Below are 25,457 nucleotides of genomic sequence, written 5' to 3' on the forward strand. Positions count from 1 at the left end.
TCTTAAAATTACCAGCCCCACGATTAAAACCTCTTTTCCTGTAATCTTTCTGCCTGGTGCAGGACTAATCCAGGTTGGGAAATGGAACCCAGTTCCTCTCTCCTATGTGACAGATGCCCCAGATGCTACAGTAGCTGACATGCTGCAGGATGTTTATCACGTGGTCACACTGAAAATCCAGTTGCACAGGTATGTCACACAGGGTGGCAGGCTAGAATTTGATATATTGTGAATATTCAGTTCCTGCTGAGTTAATGCAGGCCACCCTTCAGAATAATACAGCGGTACCTCTGGTTAAGTACTTAATTCGTTCCGGAGGTCTGTTCTTAACCTGAAACTGTTCTTAACCTGAAGCACCACTTTAGCTAATGGGACTCCCGCTGCTGCTGCGCCGCCAGAGCACGATTTCTGTTCTTAATCTGAAGCGTTATTTCTGGGTTAGTGGAGTATGTAACCTGAAGCAACCACTGTACCTGCTTTCTTTTGTTACTGCACTTCTTCAGGACCCACCCCACACCCCAAAATATTGTAGAAACCTTATATTCACAAAGCTGCAATTCATAGCTTTCCTTTTGGTATCTCATTAAAAGTATATTGCATTTTAGTCAATTAAATGATGCATTACAAGAAGGCATTTTACATAAAGTTTACTTAAGAGAAAAATATTTTTGCATATCATGAACAGCACCATCTGTGTGCGTTTTGAAAAAAAAGAATGACTTGTTCGCTCTTATTGTTGCTGTCGAGGTTTTTTAAATTTCGCTAAACTAAAAGTGGGGGAAGCTAATATATTAATTCTTTTCATGATCAGTCGTGAGAAGGCATTACACCTTAAATTGTTTTACCAAGCGCATCAGAGCAGGAAGGTAGAAGTAACATGAAAAAATAGTCGCCACATGCAGCTGATGTATAATTCATGCATCAATACAGCAGATGTGTTGTATAAAGTAATTAACTAATCGGAACAATCAGGAGACTGAGAGCAATCTCCAGATGCATCTGCTTGATGCACAAAATGAAATCTGTCTGTCTTAAAGGAATGTTCTGCAGCAGAATGCAATCTTGTAATAATCCTTTTTCTAATCTATGTCTCAAATAGTTGCCCTAAACTAGAAGACTTGCCTCCTGAACAATGGTCTCACACAACAGTAAGAAATGCTCTGAAGGACTTACTGAAGGATATGAACCAGAGTTCATTGGCCAAGGAATGTCCCCTTTCACAGGTACTTAGCATAACATGCAATAAATAATAAAACACCACAGGCAACGTTGATTTGAGGACTGTTGCCGCTGGAATCTCTTGCCAAAAAAACGCAAATTTGCATTACTGCTTCATCAGATCTTAAAATGTAGTAGGTTTATTTTTAAACAACTATTCAGGTTTAATCCTGTGAAAGACATGCTGAAATAATATACAAAGCTGGAGTTCGCTGCTTTTTATGTTAGATATTTGAACTGCATTATTGTAACCTGTGTTAATAGAGCACATTGGGTGTGTGGCAGTAGTTAAAAGGCTCTTGACTTGTTCACACCTGCTGCTGAATTTGAATGTTGTGTTATATCAAACCAAACTAGTTCAATATGCTAATTTATAATAAGTAAAGAGTCACTTCAGTATTTCGTGTGAATGTATGATGTGTTCTAAACATCTACAAAAGAAAAAACAAAAAAAAATTATTAGGACAAATCCAAATACATAATAACAGTGTAATGAGCAAGACAGATTCCAGACATGCCACTTAAAAGTGCTTTTGAGCTCTTTCCCACTGTTGGTGTGCATTCACGAAATAAACACAGTGCTAGCATCAGATTGTTAAAATATTGCAGACGTGCCTTCCTGCATGTGCATCAATTGCATTTCAGCTTTCCTGTGGTGTCGTTTTTGTGCACCTGTGAACAGGTGCTTTCTATTTGAAGTGCTTCCTTTTAGTTCAGTGCCCAGTGTCATTTCCATATTTTAACCTCTCTTCCTTGTATAGAAATACCTCTTTGGTCACTGTTGACAAGCAAGATTACCTGATTTCTCCTTTCTTTTCTGTAACCAACGGCATGTGTCCAGTGACTATTTGAGTCACTATTCCCCACCCACTTGCTCTCTGGTGCAACCCAAGAAGGGAAAATGTAGCCAATTTCACTGACACTTCTTCACCTTAATTTTATTGTATCGTTATTACTTGTGCCGTGTGTGTGTGTGTACCCGTCTGTCTGTCTATCTATCTATGCATGCATACACGCACACACGCACACACATACCCAATTTTAAAAATTAGATTCATTTACTCATGAAATTGATCAGGCTTTTCTCCAGACTTTTCTCTACCAGCTTGCCAAGATTCCCAGAACAGTGAAGCAAATAACAGTGGAGATGTCAGATAGAAAAAGAGGCTTCACAATCAGGTTTCACCAATCGACTCATGAGTAGAAGCAGGGCTTCCCCCCCCCCCCCCGCCGGAACTCACTGGAACTCAGTCCCGGCACCTCTCAGATGAGTGCCATTGCCATTATAAGAGATCAAAGGACGGCGTTCATAGTGAGTTCTGGCACCTCTTTTTCTAGAAAAATAGCACTGAGTAGAAGGCATTGGACCACCATACAGGCTATGCAAGTGGGGGCTGTCTCCCGCACTAGCTGGAAAGGGCTATTGTGACATTTAAAGCAATAACTTGTAAATAGTAATGAATGGCTAATTTATATGATGTGGAGCCCCCCAAGTCGTTATTGAACTGCTTGAAATGATCTTAGCTTCAGAATGTGTAAAGTATGTTAGCTCAGAAATCTTTCAAACAACTGTTTAACACAAGACAATCTTGTTATTTTAAATATTGTAGATAGAGGCTAAAATCTGTTGGTCTGAGGAAACCAAAGGCGCCCTCGGTATTCCGTGGCAGGGACAAGAATTGAGCTGATAATTTCCTGAGCTGCAGATTTTCTTAGTTTCTATTCTAGCTCTGTGATTATTCCTAGCCGAATTGTTGGTTTATTCTATAGGTTTTATTACATTTGGGTCAGTTGGGTGGCTGGATTTTTATTGTGTTTAGGATTTCAACCTTAAAAATACATACTTGGAAGTGAATCGTACTGGAATGAATGGGTCTTGTTTCCACGTAAATCTTGTCTGAGCTTGGATCTCTTGTTACTCAGAATTATCTCGCCTATAGTAAAACAATTTCATATAAATAATTTATAATTAAAATAGACATTTTATATCTTTGAAATATAGCTCATGTGCCTCTGCCTCTCTGATCCAGCAGAGGTTTCCATCTGTGAATTGCCGAGGAAAGTGACTTTTACCAGTGTCCCCTATTTCCTATAGTACCTTTCATGCTGTTTCATAGGGTCCCCCAACTCTCTGGAGGAAATTGGGTGGCTGTAGGGGGGGGGAGGGAATCCGTGAAAAAATCACCTTCCCTCCCCCCCTTCCACTGACTGTGTCAAAAGTGCTTTCCATCAGCAGAGGAGCACCATTGTATACAACCCATCTTCTTCTCTTTCTGAAAGTCGTTTAGAATAAGTTTATTTAGACAGAACATGGGTATTTAGGAAGTACCATATTTTTCTGTCTATAAGACGCCCCCATGTATAAGAAACCCCCTATTTTGGGGGATTCAGATTTAAGAAAATGGGGGGGAGATGGCTCAGAGTATAAGACGCCCCCTAATTTTTGACATTATTTTTTAGGGAAAAAACCCTAGTCTTATACACAGAAAAATATGATATATAAGTTTCGGAAAGATCACCAGAGATGTCGCTTTTATAGAGGAATCAATCACTACTATTTTTAGTAATTAGAAACTATTCCAGCAGTATATTTGCAAGACTTAACCGTGCACAACCATTCCTTACATTTCTGGATGAATGTGTAGCCGTTGAAGTTAAGGAGGTCACATACAGCTCAGTACCTGGATGGAAAAATGCGCGAGAATTCTGTGAAAAAGGGAGGTTTCCAGAGAAAGAATAGGACCCGTGTCGTGAATATATACATTGCTCGTATGCATATATGCGTCCTTTGTGCACTGTTCTTAAACTGTCTGCTCATTTTTAGAGAATATGCAACACAACGTGATGCATGTTTACTCATAAGTAAGTTTACGTCCTTTCCTTGAGATTTACTTGGAAGTAAGTGTGCACAGAAATGAAGTCACTTTACAACACCATCTGATAACGTGAAGGCAGGAGACGTGCAAGTCAGTTATCTGAAGAGGCAGCATTTTACTTATTTTGGTATGTTATTGCAATCTAGTCACAGCTTGTCCACAAATGTAGATATGATGCAATGCTAAGCTATCTTTGCTTATATCTGTACCTTTATGTAGCACTCCCAGTATAAGTTGCAATTACATAAAGAAATATTTTTTACTGCAAGTGCACTTGAGAGCACTGAAATTAAGAATCTGGAAAATAATACACATTTTACAATAATTTAGATCAGTCTATGTCTTCCAAGTTTTATATGGCAAAACCAGGATATAGCATTATATATACTGTATATTGGAAATGTTGTATTTCAGTTTGATTTGCATGGTTCATGATGATAGCTTTGTTACAGCTAAAAGAGACAATCTGTTTGGGGGTAAGGATTAATAGTTTTGTAATGAAGGATATTACCTTATTGAGTTATCCCAGGCACAAGCATCATGAGGAGAGAAAAGAGGGCCCCATCTATGACTGAGATGGGTTTGGATGGATCCAAACCCATACTTTGCAGCAGAAGATATGAAGAAATATGGTCATTGCCAATCAAGCTTAATTTACCCCATAATTATTTTTAAAATATTTTTGGAGTTTGTATGATTCTGGGCTTTTGCTCCATGTATTTATATGGCTGTCAAGTTCTTTAGACTTTCCTAACAGCCATAATGACTTTTTGAATGAATAAATAAAAGCCGATGATCCATTTTATCAAGGTTCCTTGCACCAAGCAAAATTAACTTATAGCCCTTGGGGCACATCAGCTCTGTAAGTTGTACTGCTTTGCTTTCCTCCCCAGGGTTTTTTAGTTTGCATTTCGTCCTAATCATTGTAAAGAATATTTGAGTTTATTTAGATATAGATGCATAGGGAAGGACCCTAGTTTGGTTACTCCCCCCCCCCATAAACCATTTGGCTTTAAAAATAGATTTAAGACGTGTTTGTTTTATAACAACAATTTTGGAGTGAAGTTATAATCATTTCCAGAGGGTTAGCTGTGTTGGTCTCCCTGCAGTAAAAACACGGAAGAGTCTTGTGGCACCATAAAGACTAACAAATTTATTATGGCGCAACCTTTTGTGGATTAAATGTAATCCTCAGTTGGCAGGTATGTATACACATGGACATAAAAGAGTGGGAAAGGTAATAGTTGGGAGTTAAATGGCATTGAAATGCAAAAAAAGTAAGAACCAAATTATCACAGAGCACCCTTTTTCTACTTCATTGCTGTTTAACTCCAACTTTTACACTTATGCATCTGTGTAATAAATACCTGCCAATTGAGGATTACGCTTCATGCACCTGATAAACTGGACTCTAATCCACAAAAGCTTATGGCATAATAAATGTGTTGGCCTTTAAGATACCACAAGACTCTTAGTTGATTTTGGTATAATCATTGTGTGTGGTTTGTGACCAAGTGCCTGGGCTTTAATTTGTCATTACTGTGCATGCATGAAACAGTGGAAACTAAAGCTGGTGTTTATTTGGTCTAGTCTGAATTAGGGGCAAGGAGAAAGTTGCAATATTAGAACTGGGCGTTTTCTATCTTTTGTCCCCTCTGTACTAGAATGTTGTGAGAGATGCTGTTGTTTATCCACTAGAAAGCATGCATACAGCAGTTGTGCAAAATAACTTCTTACACCCACAGCAGGTTGATCGAGAGTAATATTGCCCTGTTGTTCTCATACACATTGTTTTCATAAAGAAGTGCAAGATAGCTTACAAAGTGCAACATAGTGACTGCATGTATGCTGTTCGGTGGATTACTAGAACTCATTATCCAGGTCTAGACATTCAGGATCTGTATATAAAGTTTTGTAAGAATGCTTAATTTTGCTTTAGAAGGGGACAAGGTGCTGACACTCTCCTTCTCCAAGGTAGGGCCACGTTAATGTATAAACTGTGCTCCATAGGCCTGCACAAGGTAGGAAGAACAAGTCTTGGTAGTGTTAATTGCCTTGACGCCAATGAGATGTGTTGAGTTTGGTGACAGGCATAGCAGTTTGGATTATAACCACTTCTTTCCTCTTTACCAGTGCCAGGTATTCCTGTTAATACCTTAAATTATGTGAAATGCTTTGTGTTGTAAAGAATTATGCTTATATCAACACAAATACTTAAGAGAAGCAAGGTGGGCATATGCCACTAAACATAAGCAGCACACAGGATGGGACAGAGCAGGGTGTGAAGGAGAAGCGAAGGGTGGGGAGATTGGCACAATGCAGATACACCAGTGAAGCCACTTACGAGTAATCTCTCTGTTCAGCAGCTGACCAGTGTATGCCTGTCAGGGAAGGCATATGGAGGGGAGAGCAGGTCTATAGTGCTGGGCACCAGCCAATGCCCAGAACATGCAAGGGGCCTGCTGTCAATTCCCTGGAGACTCAAAGCCCTATTCTCTTTGTCCTGACTGCAGCTGCTTTGCTGAGCATGGAAGTAGTGACAGAGGAACAGGGCTGGCCTGAGACATTTGGGCACCTGAGGTGAACAACAAAATGGCACACACACACCAGGGAAGAAGGCGTGGGCAGAGATCTACATCAGGAACAATGGGTGGGGGGGGATAAATATCTACATCAGAAACAAGGGGGTGAGTGAAGTTTTATATCGGGAATGGGGGGTGGAGGTGGGAATGAAATTAATCTTAACTGATGGCTGAAGTGGGAATCAAAGGTCGTCATGGGGTGGAAAGAAGCCCACTCTGAATAGCACTAGGTGGGTGCAGAGCCCAAGAAACCCCATAGGGCAGCCTCCGCTAGGAGGTGGGAGGGAGATCAGCAGTGTCTCCTGCATAGACGCAGCATGGGAGGGGGGCTGACACTGAGGGGGCAGCAGATCTGGCCTCCAAGGAGCATGCCACAACCATTGCCACTGCAGCAGGAGTAGATGGAAATACATTCTTTAGAGTGCATACATTCCGCTGCCTCTGAGGATTCCACTCCCTGAAGTAGTCCCTTGACCTTGCCTCATGGGTGGGCCGGCCCTGAATAGGCCTGAAGAAGTGGAGCAGCATCCTCCACTTGCCTTACGTTCTCCCTCTTCCCATGTGGATTGATCCCAGAGGAAGTAGGCAAGGGAATGGGCAGTAGTGCTGAGGAAAAGGTGTCCCCACTTAAAAAGAGGACTATCTTGCCCAAAGGTCCCCCAAAACACGAAACCGAAACTTATTCCTGGTTATGATATATAGGTACTGACTGCCTCAGTCTTCTTCTACATATTACATAATTGGCCTTCAGCTGTACTTCACCCATATAAAATAATGTTCAACTTGAAGAGTTCACATGTTGCTGTGTGTGCACCTACATGTGTTCGCAACGCTTCGACAGCGTTAGTCATCGTATACCTCAGCAGTTGTAATAATGCTAAAAACGAGATTTGTGATTCAGCTTGAACTTTGGCTTAAGTGAATCCTTAAAAAAAAAAAAGTCTTAATAGGAAAATGCTCCAAAAGCTAACCTCTCTCCCCACTGTTGTAAAAATTGACAAGGTACTACAACCACCCTAATCCTTGCCTTCGCTTCTCAGCATATCCCAAGATAGACATCTCTATCAGCAGGCCATTAGGCAATCTTCGCTTGAGGATTTGGAACAGGTAGTAGCCTATTATGTTGTCTAAGGCCTGGTATCTCACATCCCTTAAAGCTTTAAAGGAGGCGTTTTTATTTCATTAGCAAAATCAAATTGTGTCAAAGAGCAGCAATATACACCGCTTGCCTCAAGCTCTAGAACGGCCTTGTGGTATCATTAAATTACAGTGCATTTTTATGCACAACACCTCTTTTTTATATCACCTTTACAGATGTTTATACTTTTCAGGGCCCCCCCCTTCATCATTCCAAGCAACTTTATCCTTGAATAGAAGATTTTACAAGAAGGTTGTCGTTTTCTAAAAATTCCTCTGTAAAAAAAAAAAAAGGCATCTGCAAAGTATAAATTGAGTTAACCTGACAGGCCAATGTAAATCAAGACTGTCTGCTTGTGAGAAGAAATGTTTCTTTCTGAGTCACATTTCCTGATTGATTAATTAATTAATTAATGTATATACCGTCCCTCATCAAAAGATACCAGGGATGTTCACAGAATAAAATACAAAGATAAAACACAAGTAAACAATTAAACCAAAACAATGCCCCCCCCCCCGTTCCCACAGACACATTTAAAAGACTAGAATATTGCTAGTTACAGGTGGGTGGCCGTGTTATTCTGCCATAGTCAAAACAAAATAAAAAATTAAAAAAACCCTTCAGTAGCACCTTAGAGACCAACTAAGTTTGTTCTTGGTATGAGCTTTCGTGTGCATGCACACTTCTCCAGATACACTAAAATAGTACTTCTGTTTCAGTGTATCTGAAGAATTTTGCATGCACACAAAAGCTCATACCAAGAACAAATTTAGTTGGTCTCTAAGGTGCTACTGAAGGATTTTTAAAAATATTTTTTTTATTTTGTTTAGAATAATGCTTATAGTGATATTCTCTAAATTTGGAATTGAGAAATAGAAACAACAAACTACTATGAGCTGAGCCCAAATCTTCCAGTTCTAAATATTGGGGCTTTTTTAATGACTGTTCTCAAAACTCTCTTGTATTTGCCCTTGCCAAAAAAAAGAGGTGCCACAAGCAAAGATGGCTAAAGTGAGAGAGGACTTAGCAGAGGAAGAAGAGACCCCATCTTTAATATTCTACATGGCTCTGCTACAGCATCCATTCCTGCCTGGGAAACAGAGTTCCCAGTGCCTGTCTGCTTTATGGACGGAGCTGGGAGGTGTGGGGAGCGTTTTACGTATAGCAATAGAGTATCTAGGCTTTAAAGAATACTCCTTGACTGTTGCTGAATTGCTCTGTGCCTCTGTCTGCAGTTTGCCAGGGTATGTTTTGGGAACGTTGGGCTAATGGAAATAGTGGTGGTGAGGAATTTTTTATCTGTTTTTGTGTTTTCAGGATTTCTTGGCGAACTCTCAGAAAGACCTCAAGATCTGTTTGTTTATTTTGTCAGAGTTCTCAGAGAAAGCTTACATAAAATGAGTTAATTACGAAGCGAGTTTGTGGGGGATGGTGCTTGCCGGTCTATAATTGCTTAGATAAAGTTGGTGGCATGTCCATTTCCACACTATCTGTGGAATAACAACATCCTGTAACCAATCAGATTATCAGAATTCTCTTGCTTTTTTTAAATCAAAATAATGCAGGGCAAGAGTAAAACAAAGTTCTGAGTGGAGAATGGGGAAAGAAACAAAAGGGGTGTCCCACTAGTAAGAAAATAGACCAACACAAATGTGGTTTATTATGACCTTCCAATTGCTCTCTTTTGCAATCCCACCCTTTAATTCTCCCTCTCCTGTTTTACCCCTAAGCAACTATGGATTTACTAACGAAAAGAGTTAGATTGCAGACAGGCTTGAAAGACAAATTTTGTAATTATCCCCTCATTCATTTTTAAAAAAATTATTAGGATTACAATAAATTTATACACATGGCCAGAACAGTAGAATGATATATAGTGGCCTTAAAATTCTGTCTTGCTCTTTTATTGATGCTGCTGCTAATTCTTAAGAATGGATGTGTATGTTTGGGACACTTCTATTCTCCCCCATATTGCCATTTTAGCTTGTTCTCCTGTGGAATGTTCTTGTACTTTCTCCCGACTTGTTAGATAAGCCATTTTCAGTATTTTTATGTGAGGAAACATTAATAATGCCATATTCACAAGGGTAAAATAATTAGAGGTGTGCACCAGTCACAAGATTCAACTTGCATCTGTAGCTTTGGGAAGCAGCCCAATCTGTTTCAGAACTGCTCTGTGTCTTTCCAATTCAGATCTAATTCATCAGATTAGATCTGTTAAAAAATGAAGCTCTGTTTCCTTCCACCCATTTCACTCTAATGGGGAATTTTAAAATGGTTATAACTTTTCTTTTTCTTTTTCACAGAAGTGGATGAAATTTGAAAGCAAAAGAGCCCCTCTAGTTCAGATTAAACCAGGGGTCAGCAAACTTTTTCAGCAGGGGGCCCGGTCTACTGTCCCTCAGACCTTGTGGGGGGCCAGACTATATTTTTTTTGGGGGGAATGAACGAATTCCTATGCCCCACAAATAACCCAGAGGTGCATTTTAAATAAAAGGACACATTCTACTCATGTAAAAACACGCTGATTCCCGGACTGTCCGCGGGCCGGATTGAGAAGGCGATTGGGCTGCATCTGGCCCCCAGGCCTTAGTTTGGGGACCCCTGGATTAAACCTTAAAGGCGGACACATCAAGGCATTTTAATGCAGGACAATTTTAAAAGTTTGTTTTAAAAAGAAAAAAGTCGTTCATTTTTTTTTACAAAACATGGATGTAAGTTGCAGGCATGGCCACTATTTCTGAAGAGATGAAGCCTGCTACATTTCAGAATGATAGATGCAGCCATTGTCCTGCAAGTCATTCTCCACCCCCAGATTTTACCATTTGGGAGTAGGTAAATGCAATGACAGGATCCACAGGAAAGTCTGGAGTGGGGGAAAATGTCAACCCTTTTACCTCAATAATTGTTGATGGGGTGACAGACTTTTCTCAGCACCCAAAAAGAGCAATAGATCTTTTTCCCCAGTAGAACCTATTTCCTATAGGAGAGGTATCACCACCGACGTGCATAGGTGGTAGAGGAAAAATAGCATAGATTCAAGTAAAAAGCAAGCACAGTGTTTAATATTTATTTCAATATCCTTCTCCCAAATCACTCTGATTGGAGTTTCCTGGGAAAATAATTCTCTCATTAAAACCTAGAGCTGTCTGTCAAAATTAAGGATCTTCCTCTCGCCTCTCCACAACCTCCATAGTTAGTTTCCATAGTGAGTTTGGTTTTTCTAAAAAGACACAGAATTTATATTAAAAATCCAGTGTTTTTTAAGCACTCAAGTTCACAAAGGGAGGCTCTGATCCAGCTTGATGTGCCATTTTAACAGTGCATTCTGATTTGGGAAAATGGGGACCCCACCCCTGTTTAACCTCCTAATTCTGGAAATTACACAGGGCCAATACATACCCCTAAAAATAATATTCCCTTTCATACTTTCCAGGTCAAATTTCCTTTCAGCAGCTTTGAATGCACAATGGTTCCTAAAAATCTGGAAGCTCAGCGGCAGTAAGGCCTGATGACTGTGTTCATGTATATGAGAACTGCAGCACTATATATTGCCCATACCAATTACAAAGTATTTTAGCCCCTATGGATTTAAGCTTGCACCAAGCATAATTTTGCTCACTCTGCTTATTGCCCTGTTTGTTCTGTTCAGGAAAAAGAACCAGGAAGTATATCTGAGCCATGTTTCCATGGAAGGAGAAAACATATTCTTCTACATGAACAACAGACTGGCTACAAGATACTTTCTGTTTGGGATTTTAAAAAAAACAACAACAACCCTGCGCTACATAGATGACAATTTGCCCAGCCGTGAGGTGGCTTTTGCAAGAGTTGTAGTAGTACCTGACACATACACAATCAATCAATCAATGACAATAAAAGCCTTAATAAAGATGCAAAATTAAATATGGTAATTATAAGGAAATTTCACTAGAATAGAATAGACACGTGCTAGTTTGTGTTTTAGAGAGTTGTGGGGGGGAGCGCAGAACTTTGAGAGTCTTGGTTCAGGTTCTATACAGCAGACACACGCACAGAGCTTATTTGCACAATAAATTCTGTTAAATATACTAGTGCTGTAAGCTGTGTACATTAATTTGCTATTTGTTTTTAATTTGTAAACCTCTGTTTTCATTTTATGTGGGAACTTTAAAATAATATTTGACAGTGTTTTCACAACATTGTGGTCCAGCTGTCCTGAAGGGTTGCTACTGTGTCGTCAAATACAGTAGAGCTAATTTTAGCCTAAGTAAACCATAGACCTATGAAATGGCTTAAACATGTAGTAGCTCTGACCCAAAGTAATGGATATGAAAAAATTATTTCAGGTCCAGTGCAGATAGATAGAACATTGATAGAATAATCCTATATGCGTCATTTCAGAAGTCCTACTGAGTTCAATGGGACTTACTCTCAGATAAGTGTGTATCGGATGATTCCCCCCCTCCCAAATTGCAAAAATTTCAAACTCAGTATGAGGAGAGCTATTTTAGCTGTACTAGTAATCATAACTACCTACACTCACTTGAGCACACCTAACACTGATACATTTTCTATGAAGTATGATATTTGTCACATCTACCACTGCACTGAAAAAAATGTTGCTTACTTTAGGTTAATCACTCCTTCCCACTATTTATTTACATTTCTGATCATCCTGAATGATTAAGGCCTGTTATTCAGTCATCTTAGATGCAAAAATTGCTTTCCTAATAGAAACTACCATTTCTGGGAACTGCCTTCATAGAGCCAGTTACAGGTAGGTAGCCGTGTTGGTCTGCCATAGTCAAAACAAAATAAAATAAAAAATTCCTTCCAGTAGCACCTTAGAGACCAACTAAGTTTGTTCTTGGTATGAGCTTTCGTGTGCATGCACACTTCTTCAGATACACCAGACCCTTAAATATAGTCAGGGAGTGGGGAGGGGTATTACTCAGCAGGGTGGTGGGAATGAGTGATCAGCTGATAGGTGTGGAAAACCTGTTGATGACTGTTGACGCCTTCATATAGGTGGGTGATAGATAGCCTCACTGAGAGCTCCTTCCACTAAAACGTTCAATCTCGGTGAAAGCATGATGTTTTGACTCTCCGCAAACCAAGGTTTCCTACTTCGTTCTTTAGAGCAAACCCACATCTCTTTCCTTGCCTGCCTTTAATCATAGTTTAGCATTGCTTGTGTATGAATGATAATATGGTTAATACTTACTAAGGTTACAAGAAGGTGAAAATCCTGCATTTGGCTCCCAGTTTCCTAGACAATGATTTGCAGGGAGCTCACCAGTATGGGCTGGAAATTGACTTATGCTCAGCAGAGTTCTGCTCACACTGCAGGAAGGGGTGAAGGCAGTTTTTGCCCATACTTTTTCTCTCTGTGCCCCCTGAAAGTATTCTCTGGTGGCTTGGGTGATCCCCCAGAACAGCACAAGGCAGCACAGACAGCTGCAGGTAAAAGAGAAAATGGGTGAAAATTGCTGCCACTGCTTCCTCCAATAGGCAGCATCTACAAATCTCATTCATTTCCATGAACAGAAGCAGCTCTTTCATTCACAGAAGGAACTGTCCTGGCTGCCATCCAAGAACAACAACAGGTGTACTTTCTTGGAAGTAGGGAGCCAAGTTTTATTCAGACAGCATAAACTCAGCAACAAGAGAAGAGCAGAAATTAGTTCAGATGCCCCTGGACACCAGCGATGAAGCATAGATCAAACCAAGCTTTAGGATTCCCTACCTAAATGCATTTCAGGGACAATACCAGAAGTCAGGTTTGCAGTCTGAGGAACTGCAGTCTGAAACTGTGCATGAATGAGCATGAAGCTGTTCCAACAATTGGCCCTATCTCCCCATCCCCTTTAAACAGATGTGCAGACCCAGCCAGGCCCTCTTTCTTGGAAACTGGGTCTGCCCCTGCCTGTGGAGGTGCTGTCATTGCTTCGGAGACAAACGGCTTTCATTCTCCCTTGACAGCTCAGTCCATGCCATGGAGCTCTCTCTCCTCTGGTACTGAAGGGGCCTCCCTGGCATTGGATAACCCCACCTCCTTCCACTAAACCAAGGAAGAGGGGGTCTGTGAGACTTCCAGAGGTTGATTCTCAGCAGAAGGGCTCAGCTCCTGGTCCAGGGCTTGAGTGGGAGAACTCCAATAACCATTTGTCTCTTCCTCCCATTCGTCCTCATCTGAATCCTTAGGGAAGGAAACACTTTGGATCCTACCCATCATCTGTACTAGAAAAAAGAATCTTGTGGCATGTGGGGTTTTTTTTCTTGTACATCCACCAACTAGACATCTTGAGCTGAATAGATGAATATAAGCATTTCATATTGATCTGAATAGATGAATATAAACATTTCAGGACTGTAAAGATATAATAGAAAGGCAAGATCATTGTGGGATAGATAAGGAGTCCAGCATAAAACAACAAATTATCATTAATGGAAGGGGCTACAGAAGTTATATATGGTAGAAAACATGTCAGAGTTTTTTTATCATGTGTATTGTAAGATATTGTACAGTTTTCCTCAACTGACGATATTTGTGGTGAATTTGAGGCTTTTTAATGCTTCTTAATGTACCAATGCATTTCATATTTGTAGAAGTTTCTGGTCTATTCTGGAATAGACTTTCCATTCTGTTGAAAATTTTTATTGTAGACTGATGTCAACACTATAAACATAATAGGAGAGAGAACTTAAACATCAGAGCCTTTTGTCGCTCATTGCCATTCAAATGAAACAAGCTTGGACTACATAGGCTTTTAAATCTAGGCTTAAAAGTTATTTGTTGATCCTTTTTAAGTATTATATTTTTATATTATTCTATTAAGGATTGTATACATTTAATGTTGTCAAAGTGCCATGGTTACTTGCATAGATGTTACAACATTCGTAACATTTATACTTGAATATGAAGCACTGGTGCTGGAGTTAAGACCATGAACAGTTCATATAGATAACATTCAACTGCTAACTAAACATTAGAACAAAAAAGTGAAATATTATTGACAATCGCCTTAACTTAAAGCATAATTTTATTATGCTAATTGGCTTTGGTGTTGTGTGCTTGCTCCTGAAATGTATGGCATACAATCATTAGAAAATTCTTCGGGGGTTGTTATTTTTTAAGGGTGGGGCAGAATGTAGGAAAAACATCAAACTTCCCAGATTCGTGAACTCTGGGGACTGCCATTGCAGCTAGGGAGAATGGGAAATGGAAGAGTCACTTAAGCAAGTGGTTGTAGGGTGAAAACGCATCAGGTAAGAGTCTAGAAAATGAGGATGGGAGAATATTAAGCTCTTTGCTGGCGTGCCAGAATCATTCTGTCCTGTGATCAAACAATCTGATGATGAGTTTATCAGATTTTAATCTAGTTGTACTATTTGTTTCCCACAACATTTCACTGGAGTGAGTTTATCTCTCACCTAATCTTATTTCTATTCACTGCATCTATCCTTGATTTTCTTCTTCTGTTCCCTCTGAATTTTCCACTGCCTCACCCCCTTAGTCCTAATACCTTATTGTAATTAAGCCAAAACATTTGACCCTTGCTGCCTCTCTCCTCCCCTTTCGCTTCTATATGTCTCTTTTGTATTGTAGGCCACTTGAGATGGGGGAGGGGGTGTTGCATCTGTTCTGTGTAAAGTGTCATGTACACAGGATTCAAGCTCAGCTGGTTTTTCCTCACCTATTTCATCACTTTTATCTAGGCAATGGCCCAGGAACTGAATAGCCTCTCCTGATTCAAAACTAATTGAGAAATAGAAGTGTCATCAGCATACTGGTGGTTGTTGTTGTTCAGTCGTTCAGTTGTGTCCGACTCTTCGTGACCCCATGGACTAGAGCACGCCAGGCACGCCTATCTTTCACTGCCTCCCAGTTTGGCCAAACTCATGCTAGTCGCTTCGAGAACACTGTCCAACCATCTCATCCTCTGTCGTCCCCTTCTCCTTGTGCCCTCCATCTTTCCCAACATCAGGGTCTTTTCTAGGGAGTCTTCTCTTCTCATGAGGTGGCCAAAGTACTGGAGCCTCAACTTCAGGATCTGTCCTTCCAGTGAGCACTCAGGGCTGATTTCTTTAAGGATGGATAAGTTTGATCTTCTTGCAGTCCATGGGACTCTCAAGAGTCTCCTCCAGCACCATAATTCAAAAGCACCAATTCTTTGGCGATCAGTCTTCTTTATGGTCCAGCTCTCACTTCCATACATTACTACAGTACTGGGAAAACCATAGCTTTAACTATACGGACCACTATACTGATGGTACCTCACTATACTGGTGGTACCTCACCCCAAAACTCCTAATGACCACTCCCAATGGCTTCATGTTGGTATTAAATAGAAGCAGATATAAGATAGTCCCCTTGAGCATTGTTTATCCCATTCCTTTTGTATGCTCCTGATAAAAATCACATATCTGGTCAAATGTTATCCATTTTTATTTGAATAGGTTTTCTTGTGTTGAAAAATGGGGGAAGTTCCATGAAGATCTTTCCTTTTGCAAACAGTGTTTCATCTACTGCAATTTTTTGGGGGGGGGAAGGGAGAGAAATGAAAGAGCATTTAAGTGTTGACCTATTGGAAGTGCATTCCCTTGACACATTCAGAACACATGCAAAAATGGTGATGGTTCAGAGCAAGCCTTTTCACAGCTTTCTCTACCCCCAGCCCCAAATTGTTCACCTTATTCCTAGCAATAGTTAAGGCCATCATGTTTATGTTATGAAACACCCTGAGATCTGTGGGTGAAGGGTTGCATATAAATGCAATAAATTAATCAATCAAGTAGCCAATCCACATTTTGGCTACATGGTGATGCCACAAAGGTAAAATGAAGATACTATGGAGTGAAGGCAATGCCATCACCCAAACATCTTCATCTATAAAATATTCCCTACATGAAGGACATAAGCCAGAAAACTATGCCACCCCGCCCCCAACTGGCTGACATTTTTCTTCTTCCTAGGTGTAATTCTGCAACATGTCATTGACACAATAATAACAAATTAGTGGTGGATTTATACTGGACCATCAATGCACCATTCCACTTCATTAGTTGCTCTACAATGATGCTCAGTATTAGGGAACCATTTCAGTCTGGAAGGGCGTTATAGCGCAATACAAGCAGGACAAGCCACTTGCCTGATTCCCCCCCCCCCCAAAAAAAAGAAATGTGTGAAAATTGCAGTATTTCAGCAGGAAGCTACAGGACATTAGAAATGAAGCAGTATGTCCACCCCAAGACTTTTATAGGCACAAACAGTATTGAAAATGTAATCACATATAACTGCCCTGACACCATCATGAGCCCAAATTATCATGTATAGACTATAAAAAGGAAATCTGAAGGGCCCCTCTATCAGACTAGTTTTTAGAAGGGCAGTATGCTTTTTTCTAATATGGGGAAATACTTGAAATGCGTTTTCTCTAATCTGAAGTGATACAGTCATTAGCTTTTCCTTTCAAATGAAGAACAATGCGAATAAAAAGTACCTCAGATAGTTTTCGTTTTCTTTTTTTTCCTGGACGTATGTGGCCTAATTTGTTTTGCATAGACTGGTAGGCTATCAATGTTCTACGAGTGTTGTCACAGTATTGTATAGAACGGCTCTTGCGCATTCTGGTGCTTGACAAACTTATTTGCACAGTTGGTCACTGTGTGCCAATTCAAACTGTCAGTTTAAAGCTGCACAATGAAAGGGAAAGTTACGTGAATGGGACCCAAGTTTACTGCAGGCTAAAGCTTTTAGCATGGTAATAGATACTTGGAATAATGAATCTGACATGGGGTTATCTGTGTTTCAGTTTGTCCACCTTCATAGGCTTCTGCTTCCATTTGCATTGTAGCCTTTAATGCCATGCCTTTTATCATTATAGCTCCAGATGTGTCCTGGACATTGTGGATTTTCTAGGGTGAAGCTGTCCCAGGTGTATCAATAGGTCTTGAAATATCACAAGACATTTCCATTTAAACATGAAAAAACACCAAAATCTTGAGTCCTAATATTGGTAGCAACAATTTCCTAATTAAACTTTATAAATCTACCTATGCATAGGATGGTGTACTTCCTACTTGCTGATGCATCTTCAGCAAAGGTCATCAATGAGGTGACAAATGTGTCCAGGTGACCTTTTATCAGTTGCATCTGATAACTGTGTCACTTTGTCGAAAACAGGAGCTAGCAGCCATAATTTCCAACTTTGTATTTCATGGATTGGCTACTGCAGGGCACTATATATTGGGTCTGTCCCCGAGGACAGTTCAGAAGATTCACAAGCTGCAGCTCACCTCTTGATTGTAGGATGAGTAGTTGCACTTGAGTAAAAGTATCTCAAAGTCCAAGTAAAGACTCTCAGCATTATCAGATCATCAAGTTATAGTTCCAGATTTGCCAGGCTTGTGACGAGGGTTGTGTTGAAAATGACGGTTCCACTATATCTGTCATAAAGGAATGCCAAATCTTATTTAAAAGTGTCTGGAGCTTCTAGTAACAATAGAAGAAGACATTTCTGAAATTTGCAAAGGAATGGGATACTATCTGTGTAATAATTTTAAAGAGTTTTCTCTTAAGAAAACTGTAAAAAACATTCTAAGGGTCATGATTCCCAAATTTTATTCCAATCCTTCAGAAGAATTTATGTGCCAGTATCTAGGTCCTATATCATTTTAAGGGGTTCCTGAGATCAGTGAGTTACATTAAGCAATATAGAGTACAAATTAGAAAGGAATCATTTCCCCTCTGTACCAATAGTCTTACTCCTCCTGTTGAGCTCTTCTGAAGAAACCCTGATATTTCAGAGACTGGGGAAAGCAGGCAGAATATCTTTCATGTTGAGATCTTTCATGTTGTGATCCACCAAGCTTCTTCTGTCTATTCACCTTTATGAAGAAATGACGGGTGGTGTTTTTTGTGGGGTTTTTTTTTGTTATACTAATATTATACTGTATAGCAATTTCTTTTGGGTGGTTGTTTAGGAATTATTTTGTCTTAAAATTGACATCAGTTTCAATACTCACTTGCAAAGCTGAAGTGTAAGGACTAGGTTTTTCTTTTCTTTTTGCTAAATAGCTCTACAGACCCTGGTCCATTGAGAACAAAATCTGGTGGTTGTCCTCCATTGCAGATATAAGGATGTAATGAATGAGGGCAACACAAGCAAGGCCTGTGTGTGGGGTGGGAGTATCGACAGGAGGGCTGTGGTTTGTTTTTTTTCTTAAAGTACATGCAATGTGAATCTGAAGTCCATAGTCATGGATTCTGGTATCATTTACATTGGATATGCATGATGTGTTTGTTGGGGGGCTGTAGGTATATATATTTTCAAAAACTGAAAAAAAATGGTTATCAGAAGCCCTTATAAAACCCCCACTGTTTGAAATGGCCTTCCCTCTACAGAATTTGAAACAGCCTTTAATAGTACTGGGTGAAGGGGAGAGAGACAGAGAGAAGAAAAGGAACCAGTACTTTGACAGATTGTTCATTAAATGTCCCTTTTATTGAGAATTATAAAAACAAGGTGCTTAACACTGCTGGGTCATTAATGTGATACATTAAAAGGTTACTGTCAAGATAATTTTTCAGTTCTGAAAATTGACGGTAAGGGTTTATGGACAGTGCTCTTAATATTATGCTTAGAAGATAAGGTATCTTTTAACTTGCCACTTGACAAAATCATTATGTTGTTATAAGCCTACTCGTGGAGAGTGTGATTAATGTTAAAGCTTAAATAAAACCTTATTTGAAGTGGGGGGGGGGCAGAGAGAGAGAGACTTGGGTTGCTTATAGCAAATCCTAATTTAACAGATGTTGACTTGTGTACAAGGTGGTGATGTGGAAATACTGAGTGACAGGATAGTATACAATTAACCTTGTTTAATTCTTTCATTGTCTTCCACCTGCAGTGTGGCATTTCAAATCCACGCTTCCTTTTCAATAGAATTAGGGGAAGCCCCTTTGCTGATATTAATTAGCATTCGTGATACAAATAGCCACCTTTTGGGGTATTTGTGAGATCTCCATTTTTCAAAAGATTTTTTTTTTAAACTCCTAGAAATGTGATGGCAACACATGGATGGGAAGAAATAAGAGAAACTCTAGCAAGCTCTGTGCATAAAAGGAATATTGCATCTTGCACACTCCTGATTACCCCTGTATAAACAGCTTTTGACATCTGTCTTTATAGTTTTTGAGGAGAGGAAGACTTTGTTAAAAGAACCATTTTTGTATAGCAGTCACCATTTCAGACTTGCTTTACCTGTAATATGAAAGCAGATGGTCTGCATGTCTTTTGAATATTTATAACTATCAAAAACAATCTCTTGTTATTCACCCTTAGGCTTATGAGATGTCAGGACTGTTCTAGTTGGGGAGGGGGAATCATCTTGGGTGTTTACAGAAAGAGGATTACATTGAGCTGAAATGACTATACATTTTCCAGTTTAATATTTGTCCATCAGCTGTTTAATCGTATTTAGATAATTGTGTAAATAAGTTGTTGTAGCCCTTGCCCCCTCTGCTGATAGAGCTTGAAAGCTTTCAAGAACGATGAGCCAGTTATATAAATGCTTCTTTTTCATTTCTAGTTTAAACAATCAGAAAGGACTATGAAAGTTCTGGCTTTGATACTTTTGGAAGGGCATGCTTTTCACATGCAGAAATAGACTAAATATCTCTTGTTCGTGCAGTCATCTTAGAACATCTGTTTCTTAAGTTGCCTCTTAGGTCAGATAGCACTTTTTTTGTTAATTCGTATCTTCTTTGATGAAGCTGTTCTTGGTCTTCTTTACAGATATGTAAAAAATTATACTTAAAAATGGCAGGTGGGGGTGGGGTGGAATTTGGGGACAGTGGAGGATAAATGGTTTTGTGACCTGAAGCTGAGCAATCACAGATAACAGATTTTGTAGTGGCTGGTTGATTTGGCAGCAAAGCATGAACAGTTTTGGTTTAGATGATTGAACTGACCTGATTAACGTTGTTTTTTCCGTTGCTTCCCAGAATGAACAACAATGCATTTTTAATCATAAGCCATTTATGATGAGAGAACCTACAGGTCATAGTTAAGAAAGGCCACCTATAATATGCTGTACTGGTTGATGAAGATTGGATCAGATATAAAAGTACACCTAGGGATAAATCTTCTCTTGTCTTATGAATAAACAAAATATATAAAAAACAGACGAGAGACCTGAGTCCCCCCCTTTAAATCACAAAATGTATACGAAATTACTGAGATGCCATCTTATCCCATATTATGCGAGGCTAGGATTCAGAATTTAGGATACATTTTAAAGCTGTCTAGATGAAGCAAAAATGAACTTGGATGGGGGGTGGGAATCAATCCCTATTGCCACATAGTTATGGAAGAGATAATTATAAATAATGTATTTGGCTGTAAAAGAAAGCTCAGTCTGTGGCAGATGGTAGCATCCCAGTGTAGTAGGGCTTTTGCAAAGGTGGCACCATTTCAGATCAAATCTTCATCAGACTCTCAGAAAAAGAACTACAAGTACTGTGCATGTATAAATTTGGGTACTTTTTGATCTTAGAGACACATATGAACTCAAGCAATTTCGCAGTGGATGTGCAGAGACACAGAGATCTGTCGGCAGTTTAAATTGTCAAAAGTTTTTTTTTCCTTTCCCAGGAAAGGGCAAAAGCTGTTACCAGGTCCTAGATAAACCTATCTGTGACACTATAACTTGCTATATTTTATGTTAGTTCTTTTTCGCCTGTATTTTAAAGCTTTTTGCAGCCATAGGCAGCATGGAGAAAATAACTGAAAATACTTCTTTGCAAATATTTTTGCCAACTAGCAATATTTAAGTTAACTTTAGAAGTATTTGAGGCAGAAAGAAAAATTGTAAAAGCTAGCTACAGAAAAATCTCAGTGCGAACCTTTAAATGTATTGCAGTGTTATATTCACTTGGGAGTTGTATATTTGAAAGATAATATATATTTGAAAAAGTTCTTTTCATGTGAAATTGAATGAACACAAGATTGCCTTGCAGAGAGTTGACAACAGTAATCTTTTAGCTGTCTTTCTGATATGATACTTAGCTAGCACGTGACAACAGAATTGACAGCCGCCTGTCATTTTATAGACTTGAAAAGTCCCACAGGTGTTAATTCTCAGGATGTCTTTATCTTGGCCCTTCGATTTTGTACTTCCATGATTTCTGCCTCATGCCATTGCTTCACCATACATAGTCCTTGTACTTTTTTGATCCTCTGCTACCTACCTTTATAGATTCATAAAGGACAAGTAGCATTACAAACAAGGTAGTTATCTGATCAAGCCCCTCTGGTTCATTGTAAGAGTTATGATTAAAGAAACTTAGATGGCTTGTCACCCATCTGTAAGGATGGGAAGAAGGTCTAATGTACTGTGCCACACCCAACAGGTAAATTATGTTGTCCTTTGAAGGCAAGGGTTGAATTGCAAATCGGGGGGAAATGTAACTTCACTTTAGTACCTGGTATAACAAGCTCGACCACTATCTCTGTTATGAGTAGAGGGTGGATCCATTCAGATTCATCTTAATGTATTAAATTGATGTATTTCCTTTGTATATTAAGGATTATTTCTTACTGAGTCTGAAAACTAAAAATTAACACTTGATTAGTGGGGGAAGTAGGGGATAAAACTATTCTAGAAAATTATTCTTTATAGAAATACTATTAGAATTTTAGGTTTGCATAATTAAATAATACCAAATGAATATGATGCAAAAAATTGAATCTTCAATGAGACTTATAAGCAGATATCTTTGACCATTCATTATAAATTGTTCTGGGCTTGCCATTTTTTCCTACGTGGGTGTACCTGTGTTTACATAGTCATGTGAGAAAATCGTACAAGCTTAGATTTTGTTGCATAGCCTCATAATATAGCAGCTTTAAAATGTGTCAAAACAAAACTTTACATGATTTTTAACACAAGGGAGAATATGTGTTTTCTTCCATTAATGTATGTTTGTGTGGAAAAACAGCCCCCAGAGGGTCATGGGCTAGATAAAAATATGAAATAATTTTTGCAAGTGACTGGTATTTCTGTCAAAGATACTGGCACAAATAGCAGGGATCTAAAGAATTAGAATTCAGTATGGTATTGAGTCTTAAAACATTGTCTATCAGATAATTAAAATAATGTATTTTGTTAAACATCTGAGTAATACAGATGCTTTTGCCCTCCTTTTTCAGAGTATGATTTCTTCCATTGTGAACAGCACTTACTATGCAAACGTCTCGGCAGCAAAATGTCAGGAATTTGGGAGGTGGTATAAACATTTCAAGAAAGCAAAAGATATGATGGGTAAGCATAAAGATAAGAGCTGAAGTAATGGTGACTATTTGTTTATGATTTGAAACACTTTAAACTTATTCAAATTCTGGAAACTTGGACTTGTTTTTGCTAATATGTACAGGAGATGAGAGAAAGTTTTCCTTCTCCCAGAACACTTTTTGTACAGTATAGCCAAAGAAGAGGAAGAAAGCTGTGTAAATGCTTAAATGTTAATAATGTGTAGTTTTAAAAATTAGTATTGATTAATATTGGCATACTGACAGCTGTTAGTTTTCTCAAAGTTTTAGAAATAAAAAAGGGAATTGTAACATTTTGAATACTGAAAACATTTCAGATTTAAAATCTGTCATGTGGCCATAATAGCAGAAATAATAATGATGACCGTATGTTAAAATACTGGTTTAAGAAAATAATCTCTCAATTTAAGAAAGACTAAATTCGCCATATTTTTTTGCTCATGGTTTTCATGAGCGTGGGGTTAATAACTTTTGAATGTGCAAAACACCCTGGAGTGAAAACAGAAGTCAGTTCCTATTTGAAGTTTCATGTTTCTGTGAAGTCAAATCAAGAGTCCAGTGATGGGTGTCTATATATAATCTGATCCAAATAGCATTGCAGTCAGTGATAGAAATTACATTACTGTCATACTGTGTCTATGTGTCAAACATGCGGGACACCAGTCTATACATTCCAGATTAAGCATTTGCAGAAAAGATCAGTACATAAAACGTTAATGACTCACCTGTGGCCCTTCAGATTATTTTCGATGCCAGCTGCCATAATCCCTGATCATTGACCATGTAGACAGGCACTGATAGGAATTAAGAGTGTAACAACATCTGAAGGGAAATAGTTAAGCCACCCCTGGCCATTTATCTCAACATTTGTGTGCCTTTTCTAAAATGGAAAAAGCATACTAATACCATAAAATTCACCAGAACATCACATAAAACCACAATCTGTACCAAAACACTAATTAGATTAAGGCCCATCTTTTTTTGTTGTTGTTGCTGGTAATTTTTTTTAATCATTATTAAAAAATTTCTTGGTTTACAAAAGTGTGTGCAATGTCTCTCGTATTTTTTCCATGTAACATTTTTACAAATCAGATTTGCCTGTTGAGACATTGCAAGACCTAGTTGGACAGGGATTAGGATGTAACGGGTTTGCCTTTTATTTAATTATATTGCTTTTTTAAAAAAAAAAAAAAGTTAAGCTTAGATAGTGAAAATATAATAGATTGCTATATAAAAATGCTAGCAGCCATTGACCTGCTCTAAGAAGGAAAAGGGGGTCAGACTACTGGTGAAATTCATGCATGCATGTTTACTCTTGATGACTGCCATATTAAACGATGGTTCGCCTGTGATGGTTTGCATGTGGTGAGACAGCTGTCACAGACAGAGTAACACAGAGAGCCTTCCTATCACTTTGCGCCACATGCGGCGGTGTGACATCAAGGGCCCTTGTTACAGTTCTTAGGCTGCAGTCCTATTACACAATTACCAGGTGGTAAGTCCCATGAATTCATTGGATTCATGAATAAGGGTGGGGCTTACTTATATGTTAGGACTACACTGTAAATGGCACTGCCATTTCTACTGCTATTCCTCCCTAGGTACGGGATTATGGGAAAAATTGTGTGAAAACGGGTTGCTGTATATGACCAAGTCTGCAGCACCTGTCAGCTGCTGCTAGCAGAATGCCACAAATCAGCACCCCCACAACAGTAGAAAAGGCTGCCCTCGAGGCTGTTGTGGGCAGTTTGCAGCCTGGTTTTCACAGGAATTTCTTCACAAGTTTTTCCGTCCCCAGGAATGAAAACAGTGGTTATTTAAAAAGTGACGAGGTGTTAAAATAAGTACACAAATGTACAAATGAGGCCTGTGTTAACCGAACCACAGTTTAATATACAGAAATCACTTGTAACTTCAGTACCTTCCGAAATAAATACTCTGGATTCAGCATTTATTTTTGTTCAAGTTTTTTTAAAAGCTTTCCAATGAACATTCAAATGATGGAGCTTCTCATAAACTTCTATGTATTCTCAAAACCAGATGTGTATGGTTATAGTATCCAATAACTTTTGAGAGACTGTTGCAGAATTTCATTCCCCGTATTAGCTGTGCCATTAGAAAAGAAACGTGTTTTCCACCTCCGCATAGCCAGGGATTTGCTGGCTGTTCTTTTAATAACAGCATTGCACTCACTTTTCCAAATGCTAATAATAATAATAAACCATTCTAGCCATTCTAAAACTACAGGCTGGAATGCACCCAGAAGTTAATATTTGTCCTATGATAATGTAACTTTAAAGAGAAATGTTTAAAATACTCTCAGTTT

The 25,457-nt window shown here is 39.0% G+C and overlaps 1 protein-coding gene across 26 annotated transcripts in view; it reads left to right on the plus strand.

The window, feature by feature from the left end:
- SATB1 (SATB homeobox 1) overlaps positions 1-25,457 on the plus strand; it is a 123,056-nt gene that overhangs the window by 33,485 nt on the left and 64,114 nt on the right. For all 26 annotated transcript variants that reach the window (XM_033166006.1, XM_033166028.1, XM_033166005.1 and 23 more), the window contains 3 exons: positions 63-189; positions 1,100-1,223; positions 23,012-23,123. In XM_033166006.1, coding sequence (XP_033021897.1) covers positions 63-189; positions 1,100-1,223; positions 23,012-23,123 — 363 coding nt within the window. The remainder of the gene's footprint in view (positions 1-62; positions 190-1,099; positions 1,224-23,011; positions 23,124-25,457) is intronic.

Source organism: Lacerta agilis, chromosome 12 (assembly GCF_009819535.1).
Source record: "Lacerta agilis isolate rLacAgi1 chromosome 12, rLacAgi1.pri, whole genome shotgun sequence".
NCBI lineage: Eukaryota > Metazoa > Chordata > Lepidosauria > Squamata > Lacertidae > Lacerta > Lacerta agilis.